We start from the raw sequence: 15,021 nt of genomic DNA on the forward strand, positions 1-15,021 counted from the left end.
TGAACATGGTCCAATAAATGTATATGATTTGGGTCAAAAATTCAAAGTAATGAACCCAAGATAGGAATCCATAACTTTGGTTCTTAATAAAGAATTTCCTTTGATATCCTCAAGTCTCTGTGATTACTGTGTATACATGAATGAAGTATCCCTCTGTCCATTTCTTAAGTTGTTTCCATTGACTTTATGGATTTATCCTCTAATCCAGATTCTAAGTGTGAAAGAACATCTTGGTCCTTCAAAGAAAAGAAGCCATTGAAATTTGATTTTCTTTTAGCTCGCCATCCTACAAGTTTGAGGAATAAATTATCATGTAATGGTACAATGATTCTGAAATCTAATTTTTAATTAGAGGGGTGTAAGGTATGAATGAATGGTGGTTCATCCCCATGGTCAAGGGTATTGTACACGTGGACGTGTAAACAAGATTCAGGAAGCTGCTTCAGCCCTGTGACATCCCTGAGAACCACAGTGCAGGAGGATCTAGGCACACAGCCATCTGCCTAGATCTCCTGGGTTACATGTAGATCCAGGGGTCTTGAGAGTGGTGTCAGAGCAGCTAGCTTTTATCTATTTCTCCCCTTCCTTCTCTCCAGCTTATCTCAAACAGTCCTGACTATCATATTTTAAAGACCAATTATAGTTATTTACATGAGCTGCTTGTTCATTATTGCAGAGTAATAATCAGGCATACCATTAAATATCATTTAATCTACCTAATTAAATTTGTTGTACCTTTTGATTGATTAGAACACTAAAGTTAATTCAGAGTTTGATATTCACCAAATGTGTTAATCTGCTTACAACTGCCATGTGCCTCATTCCTCTTAGAAGTGTATCTTTGGCCCATCACAAGATTTTAATGAATCAAATCATCATAAATTAAGATAATGTACTGTCTTTTGGATGATCGGGAGGCATATGGGTCCATTTTGGAAATATGCCCATCTGTCTTTGCTCCCCATGGGAAGTTTCTGGTCACTAGGTCTCCAGGTGGCTTGCACAAGCCCTAGGTCTATAAAGCTTGGTGCCTCTCCTTCTAATTGAGGTAGAAATAAAAGAGGTCAGAGAGACTTATTAAAGTTTTGGTTGTATGAAGTCTTCAATGAAGACCATCCATGCATATTGTTCTGGATAGCTCTCTGTTCCTAAGACTACTAGCTACTTTAAGGGCTTGTCTGGAACTGTCAATGGTCTGATATTTTACCTTACCTGCAAACGAATAAGTTAGCTACCATGGTCTTACAGATGCTGGCAAAAGATACGAGACCCATGGGTCAGAGACACAGGACTTAATGACACAGCAATGGCAGTGGCCAGAGTATCAACATTTGCACTGGTTCACTAAATCCCACTTCCTGCAGGATGATACACAGTGGGTCAGGAGACATGCAGAGGGTTGCAAGAACTCAGAGCTTAAGGAACTCAAATCTTCAATAAGAGGCAGGAAATCTGCTGACCTTTGGTTTGGGGAAGGGTGTTATTTTTATTATACTGGGGAGTAAGCAAGCCTGCCTTTTGCTCCAGAGGAGGCCACTATTTCTATCTTCCAAGGTTGTCAGCTCTACACACATTCTTGAAAAGATAACCTGGTTTTACTGGCTTTCAAAGGTAAGCTTGAATGAGACTTCATCATCATTCCGTTCTTCTGTTACCTTTATTGAGATTGTCCAAATATGCTTTTTTCTCTGTAAAGTTCACTAACTTTATTCATACATAAGGGTTGCTTTTGGTTTTATTTATTAAGTTAAAATTTTCTTATTAGAGCAAATGAGGAAACTATTATGGGTTGGATCTGAAGGTATGCTTTTCCAGGAAAAATGTGAAAGAAGATCGGTGCTCACAGAACTTTGCCACAAGGAGTTGATATCAACTTAAATGATTTTGATTTGAATAGTGTTTTGTACAACTTTCTTCCATCTTACTTCATCCTCTCTGCTTCCTGTAACTCTCATATGGGAATGAGGCAGTTTCAGGGATTCACTGAACTCATTTACAATATTAAAATGGTTTTTTCTGTTGTTTTTTTTTTTTTTATTGAGGTAAAGTTAACATACAACATTAAATTAGTTTCAGCGGTACAACACAATGATTCAGTGTTTGTATAAATGTTGAAATGATCACCACAATAAGTCCAGTTAACATATGTCCCCATACATAGTTACAAATTTTTTTCTCTTGTGATGAGGACACGGCGTACTTCAAGGTGCAGAAGAATCAATGATGATGTCATACTTTTCCATATACAACTTGATGAATTTGGACATAAGTATACACCCTTGAGACTGTCACCACCATCAAGGCCACAAACATATCCATCACCTCCCAAAGTTTTCTCTCACCTCCTTTATTACTATTATTGTGTAGTAAGAACTCTTAGTATCTACACTATTAGCAAATGTGATGTACGCAATACAGTCTCGTTAGCTGTAAGCACTATGCCATATCCTAGATCTCCAGAACTTATTTATCTTGATTACTGAAACTCTGTATCCTTTGATCATCAGCTCCCCATTTCTCCATCCCCTTAACCCCTGGCAACCACCATTCTAACCTCTGCTTGTATAAGTTTGACTATTTAAGATTCCACATATAAATGAGTATTTGCCTTTGTCTGTCTGCCTTATTTCACTTAGCATAACGTCTTCTAGGTCCATCCATGTTGTCAAAAATGGCAGGAACTCCTTCTTTTTTCAAGGTTGACTAATATTCCATTTCTTTATCCATTCATCCGTCAGTGACATTTAGGTTACTTCCATATCTTGGCTATCGTGAATTAGCTACAATGAACATTAGAGTGCAGGTATTTCTTTGAGACCCTGAGTTCAATCCTGTGGGCATATACCAGAAGTGGGATTGCTGGATCATATGCTAGTTTTCATTTTTGGAGTAAGCTCCATACTGTTTTCCATAATGGTTTTACTAGTTTACATTCCCACAAGGGTTCCTTTTCTCCACATTCTCAAAAACATTTGCCATCTTTAGTTTTTTTGATAATCGCAGTCTTAACAGGTGTGAAGTGATAGCTCATTGTGGTTTTGATTTGCATTCCCTGATGATTAGTGATGCTGAACACCTTTTCATACACCTGTTGGCCACTTGTATGTCTTCATTAGGAAAAGTCTACTCTGGTCCTTTGCCCATTTTTTAAATTGATTTATCGTCTTGTTATTGAGCCAACACGAAAAAAGAGAACAAGATTTCCAGGCATTATGGATGCTTCCCAGTTGATACAGATGGTTTTGTATTTACAGTGGTACCAAAAGATCATGTTTCATGCTTTTTCTTCAGCTTGTTATAAGACCAGCAGTAGCTGCGGCATGGCAGATAATTGGGATCTTCTGGGTTTGGAGGTTTACAACATAAATGAGTGGTAAGGAATTTTTTATTATTCCAAGGAAATTATTGAGATCATAGTCCGTGGAATTCAGGATTGATAGGTGTAGGAGGAAATTAAGGTGAGGATCGGTGATCTGGCACTACTTCTGATCATGAGGCACAGGTATCTACTATATGAGTGTTTGAATAAAAATATTAGAGATCAGGAATTTGTGGTGGGTGAATATGTTTTCTGAATTATTTACTTTTGAACATAACCATTTGGATTATGTGAACATCTGGGATATGGGAGTAAGTCGTTAACAGGGGGTGGTTGATAATATCACTATTGATTTAACTTCTATGAACACCAAGTGGTCAATGGATTAAGCAAATGAGTAATCAGAAAACACAGAAATGGTAGGATTTGGGATTTAGTAAAGGACTGGGGACCGACTGTCCTGAGAGAGAGTGCCAGGACTTATGAGGTTGAGAGTGACAAGGACAAGAAAAGAATAGAAACACACTCAAACAAGGAGGGGGTGTTAACAGGATGGGGGAGGAGAAATGATCTGGAGTAGCCTTGAGTTTTGACCTTGAGCTTTCTGTTCTTGATGCAAATCTGCCTGATGACATCCCGGGACACAGGTCAGATCTATTCCCAGAGGATAGAGGGAGGGTGGAAGTACAAAACAGCCAGGATAATTGTCCTAAAAAGGCAGGCTTCCTTTATCATTTGTCTCAATTTCATGATTTACTTTTGTAGGGTAAGAGGAAAAGAAGGATGATAGCCACGTCTTCACAGAGGAAGCAGCATAACTGTGGGATCCAGTCCAAACCAAAGCCTGGTTTAAACATCTCCATCCCTATAAGGATGTCCAGTGACATATTCAAGAGGCTGGGTACTAGAATTCCATCCCATCCTGGCAATGAAGGGTCTCTGGGAGGACACCTTGGACCAGCCCCACCAGGTCTGCTGGCCAGAGAGACTGCAAGGACTCCAGGCCTGCAGCAATGCAGGACAACTGGTAACTCCTTTCAAGCTTGCCAAAGGGTTGCAAAACCTAGCACCTAGTCACACAGGTGAATCCCTGCCAGGTGTGCTCGCAGGTGGTCTGCACTCCAGGTCCCATGCCCACTCCTGCCGGTCTTCAGATTTGGCAGGGATGATTCCAGGAGCTGATCTGGGCATTCCACAGCTCCACTGCCAACAATTTCTGGCGACTGAGGAAGGTATCAGGAAGGAGGAAAGGGCAGTGAAGAGCACAGGAGAGAGACTGGTGATAGCACTGATGGCGGACAGACTTGCTAGTGAGGCAGAGAAAGTGAGGGGCCAAGAACGCCGTCTTGACAGCAGATGAAATGGAGCAGGCACCTCAGTGAGGTCTCTTGGCAGCATCCCAAATGTTTTTGTGCTTTGAGCTCTTGAAACTTTGAAATATAACAATACGTTTCTTTTATTAAACTCTGCTGCGTGAAATAGAAAATATAGACAGTGGTTTCTTTCTGAGGTGAGAGGTTGAGTTGCAGGTGAGGAGAGAAAGATCTTCCTTTTTCATGCTGTTCTCTCATTTTCCTTTACTATGTACTTTATTTATTTGTACTTTCAAGTCAGCAGCGAGTTATCAACGTCACAGGATGATTCAGTTTTTCCCCATACAGTCACAGTAAAACCTACTTAAAGTGGATTATTCTTTTTGTGTAATATTCCAATAGATTCCAAAATATTATTTCCAAAGCACTTCGATGTCTATGTTCTCAAATTAGATATTTACTTCTAGGTCTCCATTTTTGTGTTCCTTCTTGCATGCTACTTCAGAGTTGCATCTAAGGAAATACCAGATTTCCCTCAGTTTTTTAGATCCATATGTGTTGGAAATTTGATTCATGAAGATGGACATGGCAGCTGGGGGATTATGCTATTATCAAGAGACCATTTTTCGGCATCAGTAATCTGACAAGAACTCACTGCTTGTTGAGATTTAATTGACTATTTGAGGAATCAAGCTTTCACTATTGGTACTTCTCTTTCTCTTTGGAGGGGAAGTATTGCCTTCATAGTCTTTCCATTACCAAACCACTTTCCTGGGTGGCTGTGCCCTGTCAGGAAGGGCCTGGGATGCCGGGAACCAGGATTCATCCTCAGCTTCTGCCTGTCCTGAGAAGGCTTCCCTGGCAGAGTCCAGCCTGTGTGTCTGGGTGACACTTGCAGCCATCAGAAAGGAGGCGATAACTCACAAGTGCCAAGCGATTCATCTGGCTCTTGTCTTACAGGGTGTTTCCAAGGGATGAGGTTCAAAATGCCACTTGGTAACCCCTTGAAAGCTCCTGGTCACGGGGTGGGTTCTCGGTGTGAGGTCAGAGCAGTGTCTATTCACCACCAGATGGGAAGCATTTCAGTATTTTAATTGCTAAGGCTGTGTTCATGCACGACCATGGATCATCTGTTCCGTGGCATTTCCTGCTGGACCACCCCACACCCCTGTCATGCCTCATCTTTCAAAGCTCCAAACAGGGTTCACACCCCATCAGGTGGTTGTAATGTAACCACAGCGCAAGACAGGGGAAAAAAACACAACCACCCAAGGGTGACACACTTTAATGGTTCAGGCCAAATTGCCCCATTTGGACAAGTTGGCAACATCAACACTGAGTGTGTAAACTGGAGGACTGTCTAAGACCATGGACCTCAGAATGACACGGCCTCAGATGTCACCTGGACAGCAAGGGACAGTGTGGGGTCACTCACTGGTCAAGATTATGGTCCCTTATCCTGGTAAAGCAGAGCTCACCCGGGATCCATCAGGCCAAGCCAGGGAGGAGGCTGGGAGCCTTCTAGGGAATTTCTGCCCTAAAGTGAATGGCATAAGGAAGGCAGTTGTGCTGGAAATCCTGGTTCACAGAGAGCGGTCGGTCGTGTTTATGGACTGAGGCCCAGTGGTAGACTTAAAGCTGCGTCACAGATCTTTCCCATTGGATACAAAACAGCAGGAAACAGATTTCACAGTCCTGGACATGGACCCCAGCAGGATTCAATTCTAGGTCAGTGGTGAACATGGAGGCACTAGAGGGGTATCAGGAGGGAAAGTCCTGTCTGCCTTTAGTCCATTTGCAAATCACCTTTGCGGGCCTTGTCCTCTCCACATGCATGTTTTGATCTTTTTACATTGTTTTCCCCACTTACAGCTGATGCAATTCCAGAGATTGAACTAGAAAACTACAAGTTCCTAAAATTTGGTCAAAAGAAACCTCAACAGGAGAAGCAGAAAACATTCCTTCTTCCTCCAGAATGTAGAAAGGCACCCCCTGCCTATGGCACGACCTGGTCCTGGGTAGTGCTGTTTTAAAGACATCCACATTTCAGTGGTTGTTGCTTTGCCTGTGAAAGTACCATTAACCTTTAAATCCCAGGAGAACGGGCCGGGGACCGTGTCCGCCCCTGGAGCGGCTGAATGATACTGAATTGAACTTGTTCTCGGAGTTAGGGGGAATTGGGAGTGATGTCACTAGCCAAAAAGGGGGCTGGCCTTTCTCCCTTCTCCAACATACAATAAGTTGATGACTCAGAAGAGTTCTTTTTTTTTTTATAATTTTATTTATTTATTTTTTTCCCCCAAAGCCCCAGTAGATAGTTGTATGTCATAGTTGCATATCCTTCTAGTTGCTGTATGTGGGACGTGGCCTCAGCATGGCCGGAGAAGCGGTGCATCGGTGTGCGCCCGGGATCCGAACCCAGGCCGGCAGCAGCGGAGCGTGCGCACTTAACCACTAAGCCACGGGGCCGGCCCAGAAGAGTTCTTGATTCAAGGAGAAATGTGAGATTCTGTGTCTCACTCACATGCCTACAGAAAGCGACAGAACCACACCACAACTCCCAAGCTGTAAAGGGAACAGGACTTTAATATAATATTCAAATATGTCATTTATTATTTACAACAAATAACCACTGTCTCTCCCCAATGGGTGAGTAGGTGCTGAGGTAGAGATGTCAGGGAGCTGGGATGGGGTCATCCCTTCTCTCTTGGGCTTCAGGGGACCCCAGGAATCAGCTTACAATGCTCCCCTTCCCATCAAATGGGAGGAGCTGACCCTGTGCATCGCAAGCATCCCAGCTGTGTCCCCGCTGCTGAGGATGGGGCTGTGATCGGCCACTGGTATGGGGTTCGGGGTTGGGGCCTGGGGGCTGAGTAGAAGAGTCGGGTTATCTTGCGTGGCCTCCCTCAGAATCATGGCCCCCCACCATGTCCCCACTGCACTGGGTGCTCCAGACCCTGTGCTCAGTGCTGTCAGCCACCAGTACCCCATTTGTCCCTGCCACGTGAGCGATCATTTAGTATTACCTATTTCACAGAGGGGGAAACGGAGTCTCAGGAAGCTGAAGAGAGTCACCCCAGTCACAGGACTGGTCAATAGTGGAGCTGGGATCCCAGTGCCAGCTATCCGACTCCCCAAGGCCACGCTTAGCCCAAAGCCTTACTGAACCCCTAGGAGTCAGTCACCCCGGCCCAGACACTCACTCACCCCTGACCTTGATGATGGCCGGTTCTTCTTGGCCTTGCGTACTCTGCAGGCCAACTAGGTCTAGCGCTCTGGCTGGCAGGACAAGGTGTAGCTACAGGACAGAGAGGCACCTGTGAGCCTACCAGGAACCACACCTCAGGGGTCCCCCCACTGCCTGCCCAGCAGCTGGAGTCTGGGTGTCCCAGAGATCACCATGTAATCAGGCCGGGGGATGAGTGGGGCACCATGGAGACAGGCTCTCTGGACTGGCCAACAGGGAGAGTCCACCCCTGCCCTCACCCAACTCCTGCCCGGCCTCACCTCTCATTCTCATTGAGCAACTCCATGTCCTGGAACGAGGCCCCAAATCGCTCCCTCGGGCTCTAGCTTGTAATTCTTTGCAGCCTCCTGGAGCAGCAGGATCTCCCTCATGACTCGGTATTCCTGGGACCAGAGGGAAGGAGAGGATGCAGACAGGGCCTGGGTGGGGGATGCTGCAGGGGTCTTGTTGGAGGTGAGGAGTGGGGCAGGGGACCAGTCCTGGAAACCATCCTTCCCTCCAGTTCCATCCAGGATCTACCAGTTCTCAGAATGGGAATAATCAGCCCCTCCTCCAGGAAGATTTCCTTGATGCCATCCTCCCCTCAACCCACCCGCCAATTGGATGGGTCTCCCACTTCTCTGGTATCAAACTCTTCCACTCAATGTAAGATACAGCGGGTGAAGCCAAGGACTGTTCTGCCCAGAAGGTCTCTGATTTCCACCTCCTTCCTCTCCCCTGCAGGGAGTGCCACAGCTGCTCCTCAGTACTCTTCTCAAGGTTGATCCCATTCCCCTGGAAGGTAGACAGCCAGAGTACATCAGACAAAGACCCCTAGCCTGACTAGCCCCCTATGCCCACCCCTTCTCATGTTGCACTACTGCCAGATCCCCAGAGGGGGCCAGGCATGCAGAGAAAACAGGACTTGGACCTAGGCTTGCCTCTGGGCTCCAGAGGAGGAGGACATGGGGGTGTAACTGAGGGACCTGGCAGCACAACTCTCTCTGATGACAGACTTGGAGGCTGAGGCTTCAGGCAGAGGGGACTGCTCAGGCACTTATGTGCTTCCTGACTTGGGGGGGGCCGACTTCTTTCTCCCTTCATGGGCAACATGGGAGTTACAGGCTGAGTCCAGCTCAGATAAAACCTCACGCAGCTCTGCCATCAGGCAACTCTGAGCTTCCCCAGCCTGGGTAACTGGAATGGGTTTCTCTGGCAGAAACTCTGTTCACTCATCGCTAAAATAGGCCTGATGCCCCAGCTGCCAGCGGTGGCTGCAAGGCTTTCATGAGAGGAGATGTGCCAAGTGCTGAGAACTCAGAGCTCAGTTCGGGGGCTCCCGCATCCCAAGGCTCAGAATCCTGGTCCTTCCTGCCTAGACCTCAGGTGCACCCACCTCGAAATAGTCACCCATCACCAGGTGCAGCATCAGCAGGTCACTGAGCAGAGTTCCAAGATAGGGGACAACACCTTGTGACATCGGGGTGTGGGTGGGATGAACCTTTGCTCTCAAGTCGACCCCATGTAGACCCTCTCCTGAAAAGTCCCCACCCTCAGCCACCTGGCCCACCCCAGGGTTCCCACGAGGAGCAGCCTAGGACCCTCAGCAGCCTCCCGTCAATTCCTACTCCCTTCACACCCCAAGAACACCACACTCCTCCTCCTCACCTCCCAGGGCCGGCTTCTGGCAAATCACAGGGTGTGCAGTCCCTTGCCCTCCCCAAAACACACTCATCCTGCACCAGCTCTTCCAGGCCCTCCTCTTGGTCACTTCTACTGGGGGATTCAGACACTGTGGCACCAAGATGAAGGGCCCTCATCTTTTGATTTCAGGCCTCCAGCTGGGAGCACAGAGCCCCTCCCCCACAGGCACACTAACCTGCCGCTGCTGCTGCTTCTCCTGCACTCTCTGGGGGTTGCTCTCTGGGGGAGCAAACGTGGAGGGCCCCTCCTGCCAGGGTCGAGGACAGTGTCAGTGAGGCCATACTCCCCTCACCCCATTTCTCTCCAGCACCACTGGCCTCCGACACTGGACATCTGACTTGAGTCAACTGGTACCAATGTCATTCCATCCTCCAAGGTCTTGTGATTCCAGAACAAGCCCAGCTCCAACTCTCACTCTGGGTGTGAGCTTGGGCTTGTGGCCTGGCCTCCTTGAGCCTGTTTCCTCATCTGGAAAGTGTGAGAACTCCGGCTACCACACAGGTTCTCATGAGGACTCAGTGTCACAAGACTGTCATCATTGTTCTGGCCCTCACCCCTCCAGGTGGAGTAGGCAGAAAGCTCCCACATTCCTTTCCTCCCTCTTACCTCAACACCACCCTGTGAGGCCTGCACCACACAATCACCATCCCTCCATTTCCCTGATGAGGAGACAGAGACCCAAACATAGGCAGTGTGTTGCTCAGGGGCCCACAGAAGAGAGGCCGCTTGCCCCTCTCAGCCAGAGGCCCTGTTCCAACATCCTTGCCTAACCCCCAGCCCCACCACTGACAAGAGTCCTGTCCCCTGAGCTCTCAAAGCTTGGTCCTGGGCTGAGTCATGGATGGAGAGGACGGGGTGTCTTGGGAGTCTGGTTGAGTGGCTCCTGCCTGCCCCAGTCCCGTGGAGTGTCTGGGCCCCAGGCTGGGCCAGAGGCCAAGCCAAAGCCTTCTCCTCCCCAAGGAACGCCTCAGGACATTCCCCTGCACTGAATCCTTTTTTTTTTTTTTTGTGAGGAGATCAGCCTTGTGCTAACATCTGCCAATCCTCCTCTTTTTTTGCTGAGGAAGACTGGCCCTGGGCTAACATCCATGCCCATCTTCCTCCACTTTATATGGGACGTTGCCACATCATAGGTCGACAAGCGGTGCGTCGGTGCGCACCCGGGATCCGAACCGGCGAACCCTGAGCCGCCGCAGCGGAGTGCGCGCACTTAACCGCTTGCGCCACAGGGACGGCCCCTGAACTCTTTCTTTATCCACTCAAGAACTGGACCTCCAAGGTGCCACCTCTGATCAACAGAGAAGGGGATGACAGGACATTTTGATTCCCCGTTTACATGAAGCTCCTAAGGTCCTTTCAGCAGGATCCACTAAGAATCCATCAGTTGCCTAGACGCTTCTCATAAGCCACCGGGGGCATATGTCATTGCCAACCAGGCACTCAGGTTAGACTCCTGTGGTTGACTCAAGTGAAGTGACTGCTCTAGGGGTCCAGTGGGGAGTCCCAGAATGCACACACATCTCTCACCTGAGGATGAGCAGCCTGTTTTTCCACCTGGGCCATGGGAATCCTCTGCCACGCACATCACTGGGGCAGGCAGGATGCAGCCCCTTGGAGATGTGGTGAAGATAGAAGGAGCAGCAGGGTCCTGGCTTCCTGAGGATAGGTTTAGGCTGAGGGCTAAACCCACCCCAACCACCCAACAGCCTGGAAGAAGCTACATCCAGCAGGATGGACATACATGGAAGCCAGAGACCTGTTGATGGCGCCAGCTCGGCAACTCCTCCTGGAACAGCCCAGCCAACACCATTGTGTCCCATGACCAGGGCCTCCCGCCCACAAACGGCACCCCACCTGCCCATGGGCAGAACAGATCCCTCTGCTTGTTAATCTGGATGAGATAGACGGGAATGTTTCAGAGAAAGTTCAAGGGAGAAACTATCAAAACCACAGCCTGCCCAGTGCCCCTCCTCCGCACCCCTCCTCTCTTTCCAGACCCCCAGCCTCCACTCTACCTTGATCATCAGTTCTCTGCTCAAGGACTTGTCTTGACTATTGAGTTCCTTAAGATTTTCAGGGCTCTCTCTCAGGGGAGGGGAAAGAACGAGGGATAAATTTAGGAATAATGTGAGGGGTCTGAATGCAAATCCCTTTTCTTTGCAAACCCGAGAGATTCAAACGGCCTGAAGGAGTGTTCTCACTGGGCTCCTCTGAGCGCTAAGGTCTCATGGTACTGGGAGGGGGCTCTCCTGTTGGTCACTGGGGTCTCCACTCCCCAGTTCTACAGAACAGCTCTGTTTTGACTGCTTTGAGTTTCAACTGGGCATGGGGTTCTGTTGCTATAAACACTTGAAAATCTCCAATTTGGCTCAACTTAGTACCTGACACTTAGGGAAGCCGAGTCCTAAAGCAGAACTGGTGCATTAAGGACCCCGGAAGGTTTAGAGACCCCCTGCCGAGGCCCAGGCCCTGTCCCCAGCATTTGCTGCCTCCCAGGAGTTCCCAGCTGACTGAGGGGCCAATGGCAGACATACAAGAGATCCCCCATCCACCCTGGTCCTCCTATGGAGAGAGGCCTACCCACCGGGAAACTTCCCCCGTGTGTTCTTCAGGTGGCTTGTGAAGGTTTTCTGCAGAGCAGAGTTGACAGTGCAGGACGAGAAGAAGTTCTTCAGGATCTCGAACTCCTGGGGAAGGGAAGAGAATGAGCTGTGAGGTGGGGCACTGTAGCCCAGCTTGCTCTAGCTTCAGTACCCTTCTATTTAAATCTCCCCTCCTGGATGAGACAGATGCTCAGGGAGTCCCAGAAGGGCACATTTAGGACCCAAAGAGTAACACTCACAGGGAGCAGGATTTTAGCTCAACCCAGGGAAGGAGCCAGGTAGGAAGTGAGCATCCTCTCACTGGGACCTGGAGTTAAAGTCAGCGGGCCCCTGGCAGGAAGGTCCTAGGGACTGTGCAGGGGCTTAGACCACACACTGCAATCCTGGGAGCTGATAAATGTGGAGAGGCAGTTCCCAAGGCTTCAGAGAGGGGCTCCACTGGGCCTCCCACAGCACACCTGGGCCACCTGGATCCAGCGCTCCACCACCCTCACCCTGTCCTGGGCTGTCTTGCTCGGGTCCCCGAGGCAGGGGATGATGACGAAGCTGGCCACCCTTCTGACGTGGTCGACGGTGGCCTGGACGTTGGGTGTCTGGTGCTCATTGCCGGGCTTGTTCCTCTTGCCCCAGGTGGAGCCCAGACACGGAGAGGACACCACCTTCTGGAAGAGCTCCTGGAGAACAGGGGGAGTGTCACCGAGCCCTGCCACACCCCAGGTCTGTGCCTACAGCCCCCAAAGTCCCACACAGGAGTCACAGTTTAGAGCTGGAGCTCAGAAAGCTCAGGATGTGGCCTGAGCCTTGTGACAGTCCCTGGCTTTTCTTCTCTGTCCACTGAGGACACCCAGCACAGGATGACCCAGGACCCAATACTGGCAGGGAAGGGAGAGGGGCATTTGAACCCAGCCCGTGCTGGCTAACTCCAAGCTCCAGATGGTGGCTCAACTAGGCTCATCCCAAGGGGGCATCTTCCAATACCCTGATCCCCCCTCTGGTCCCACTCCACATTCTGATGCACATCCCCGCGTGGCAGCTACACCCACAGGCCTTGTCTGTCTCCCTTGTAGTGGAGTACACATCAGGCGTCTAATAAGTCCTGAGGCTGTTGAGACTCCTGAGCAGACGGTTGGGCCACCAGGGTCCAGGCTGTACACAGTGAGCCCTTCCCTGCACAGATGGGCCAGGGCCCACCCAGCTTTCCGTCTCTTCTACCTCATGGAGTTGGCACAGTCACTCTGTGCAACAGGTCCTCTTAATGTCCACCTCCACGGTCTGCAGGTGGACAGCAAAGGCTTGGGTGTTCAGAAAGTTGCCCAGGTCTTATGATTGGTAAAGGGTGGAGCCTGGATTTGGGCCCAGATCATAGGAGTCTGGATCAGGTCTGGGGCAACGATAGCAGAGGGAAGGCCTGCCCCACACCACCCTGAAAGCCCAGCTGCTCACCGCATCCATCATGGTAAACTGCTCCACCACCAGCTTAGGAGGGAAGGCCATGAGATTAAGCTTCTCACGCTCCTTAAGAGCCACAGGTGGAGATGGACTTCTCACTAGAAATGATGGTCCAGGTGACTCTAGCTAAGCAGCTCCTACTCCTGCTGGAGCCCATGTTGGCCCTTGCTCCACCTCCAACACTGCTGGTGGAGGGGACACTGGCTCCAGTGCTAGAGGGGGTGGTGTCAACGGAGCTGGAGCCAGCTCTACCTCCACCACTGCCCACTGCTCTTCTTCTGCCGCTGGCTGGAGCTCTGCAGCTGACGCTGGAGTGGGATAAAAACAAAGATTCACCCACATAGCTGACTTTCCATGTGACCTTCTAAACACAAGAAAGATCCCACTCCCTTCCAGGAATACCCAGCCTGCAGTCCCCCTTACCATCTGGCTCTGCCTCAGTGGCCTCCAGAAGCTCACACCGGACAAGGGTAAGAGGGTCACGGCAGCTCATCTCCTAGCCAGGCAAGGTGACATTCATGTACATCCCCTTTAGCTTCAAAAAGGGACAGCCTGAGTCTGGTCCCTCCCTAGTTCTAGTCCAACCTCATCATCTCAAGCTCCTGAGTGTGGAGACCCTCTGCTCCTGCTCTCATCTCAGAGCAGCACTGGAAAGTGTGGGTGGCCTCATGTACCTGCCCCTTGTCTAGTGAGTTTGTGGAGTTGAAACCATTGGGCAGTTACTCGACAACCTAATGAGTGGAGTTCTGCAAAGACTGCCTGGGAACTGGGCCAGAAGAAATCAGGGGCTGCCTGCACACTGCCACTGGGGCCAACCACCAAGAGAATATCTGTTCCTCAGTTCAGGCACAGAGGGGCATCTCTGCAAAGAACTCTGGTCAGGGAGGGAAGGAGATGAATCCTCTAGTGCTCGGTAACAATATGAGTAGAGGTGCTCACCTTCTCATGCTGCCAGGCATGGCCTGAAGTATGAACATGACCTAGCTGTTAGGTTTCCGACACCTAACAACTAGCACCTGCTCAGGAATGACCCGCCCCTTATGTCCTGCCTTCTCTCCTCCTCACAGACACATGCACACACACACACACACACACACAAAGAGGGGCAAGGGGTGTGGGGCTGATCAGGTGGGATCACAGCTGTGCCCTGGCCTGCACTAGCCTCCCCTGGGCTGCCCCGTGTTACCTTTCACAGCCTCCTGCCAGATGCCCAGAGGCGTCAAGAATTAAGGCTGAGCCAACATCGCCAACTACCAAAAAGATTCTCTTTCTGGGATTTTTTGAGCCCAGATCCTCCAAAAGTTGGGAAACAACAACAAAACATCTTTGCCTGTTGACTGTCTCCAATCAAGTGAGGTGGATGGGGCAATGTGGGTGCCTGGTTACCAGAGTTCTAAGATCTGTTGA

General features: G+C 49.5%; 2 protein-coding genes across 19 annotated transcripts in view; both read right to left on the bottom strand.

The window, feature by feature from the left end:
• Window positions 1-15,021, bottom strand: part of LOC131418962 (ral guanine nucleotide dissociation stimulator-like 3) — a 167,192-nt gene that overhangs the window by 130,822 nt on the left and 21,349 nt on the right. The window contains exons 1-6 of one of the 18 annotated variants that reach the window (XR_009223105.1): window positions 11,578-11,850; window positions 11,090-11,453; window positions 9,738-9,809; window positions 8,140-8,262; window positions 7,840-7,930; window positions 3,425-3,509 (exon numbers count right to left, since the gene is read on the bottom strand). The exons of 1 other annotated variant lie outside the window; for it this stretch is intronic. Coding sequence is in view for 11 of the 17 variants with exons in the window: in XM_058563531.1 (XP_058419514.1) it covers window positions 7,369-7,501; window positions 7,840-7,930; window positions 8,140-8,262; window positions 9,738-9,809; window positions 11,090-11,147 (477 nt within the window). In the remaining 6 variants the exon portion in view is untranslated. 16 more of the 18 variants (XM_058563533.1, XR_009223104.1, XM_058563531.1 and 13 more) reach the window with 16 other exon arrangements.
• LOC131418966 (ral-GDS-related protein-like) lies at window positions 12,516-13,698 on the bottom strand. Its single transcript, XM_058563545.1, has 2 exons — window positions 13,609-13,698; window positions 12,516-12,839 (listed from the first exon to the last, which is right to left on the bottom strand). Exons 1-2 carry the CDS (start codon window positions 13,657-13,659, stop codon window positions 12,588-12,590), a joined length of 303 nt encoding a protein of 100 aa, XP_058419528.1. The 5' UTR covers window positions 13,660-13,698; the 3' UTR covers window positions 12,516-12,587.

This window comes from Diceros bicornis, chromosome 20, assembly GCF_020826845.1.
Source record: "Diceros bicornis minor isolate mBicDic1 chromosome 20, mDicBic1.mat.cur, whole genome shotgun sequence".
Classification (NCBI taxonomy): domain Eukaryota; kingdom Metazoa; phylum Chordata; class Mammalia; order Perissodactyla; family Rhinocerotidae; genus Diceros; species Diceros bicornis.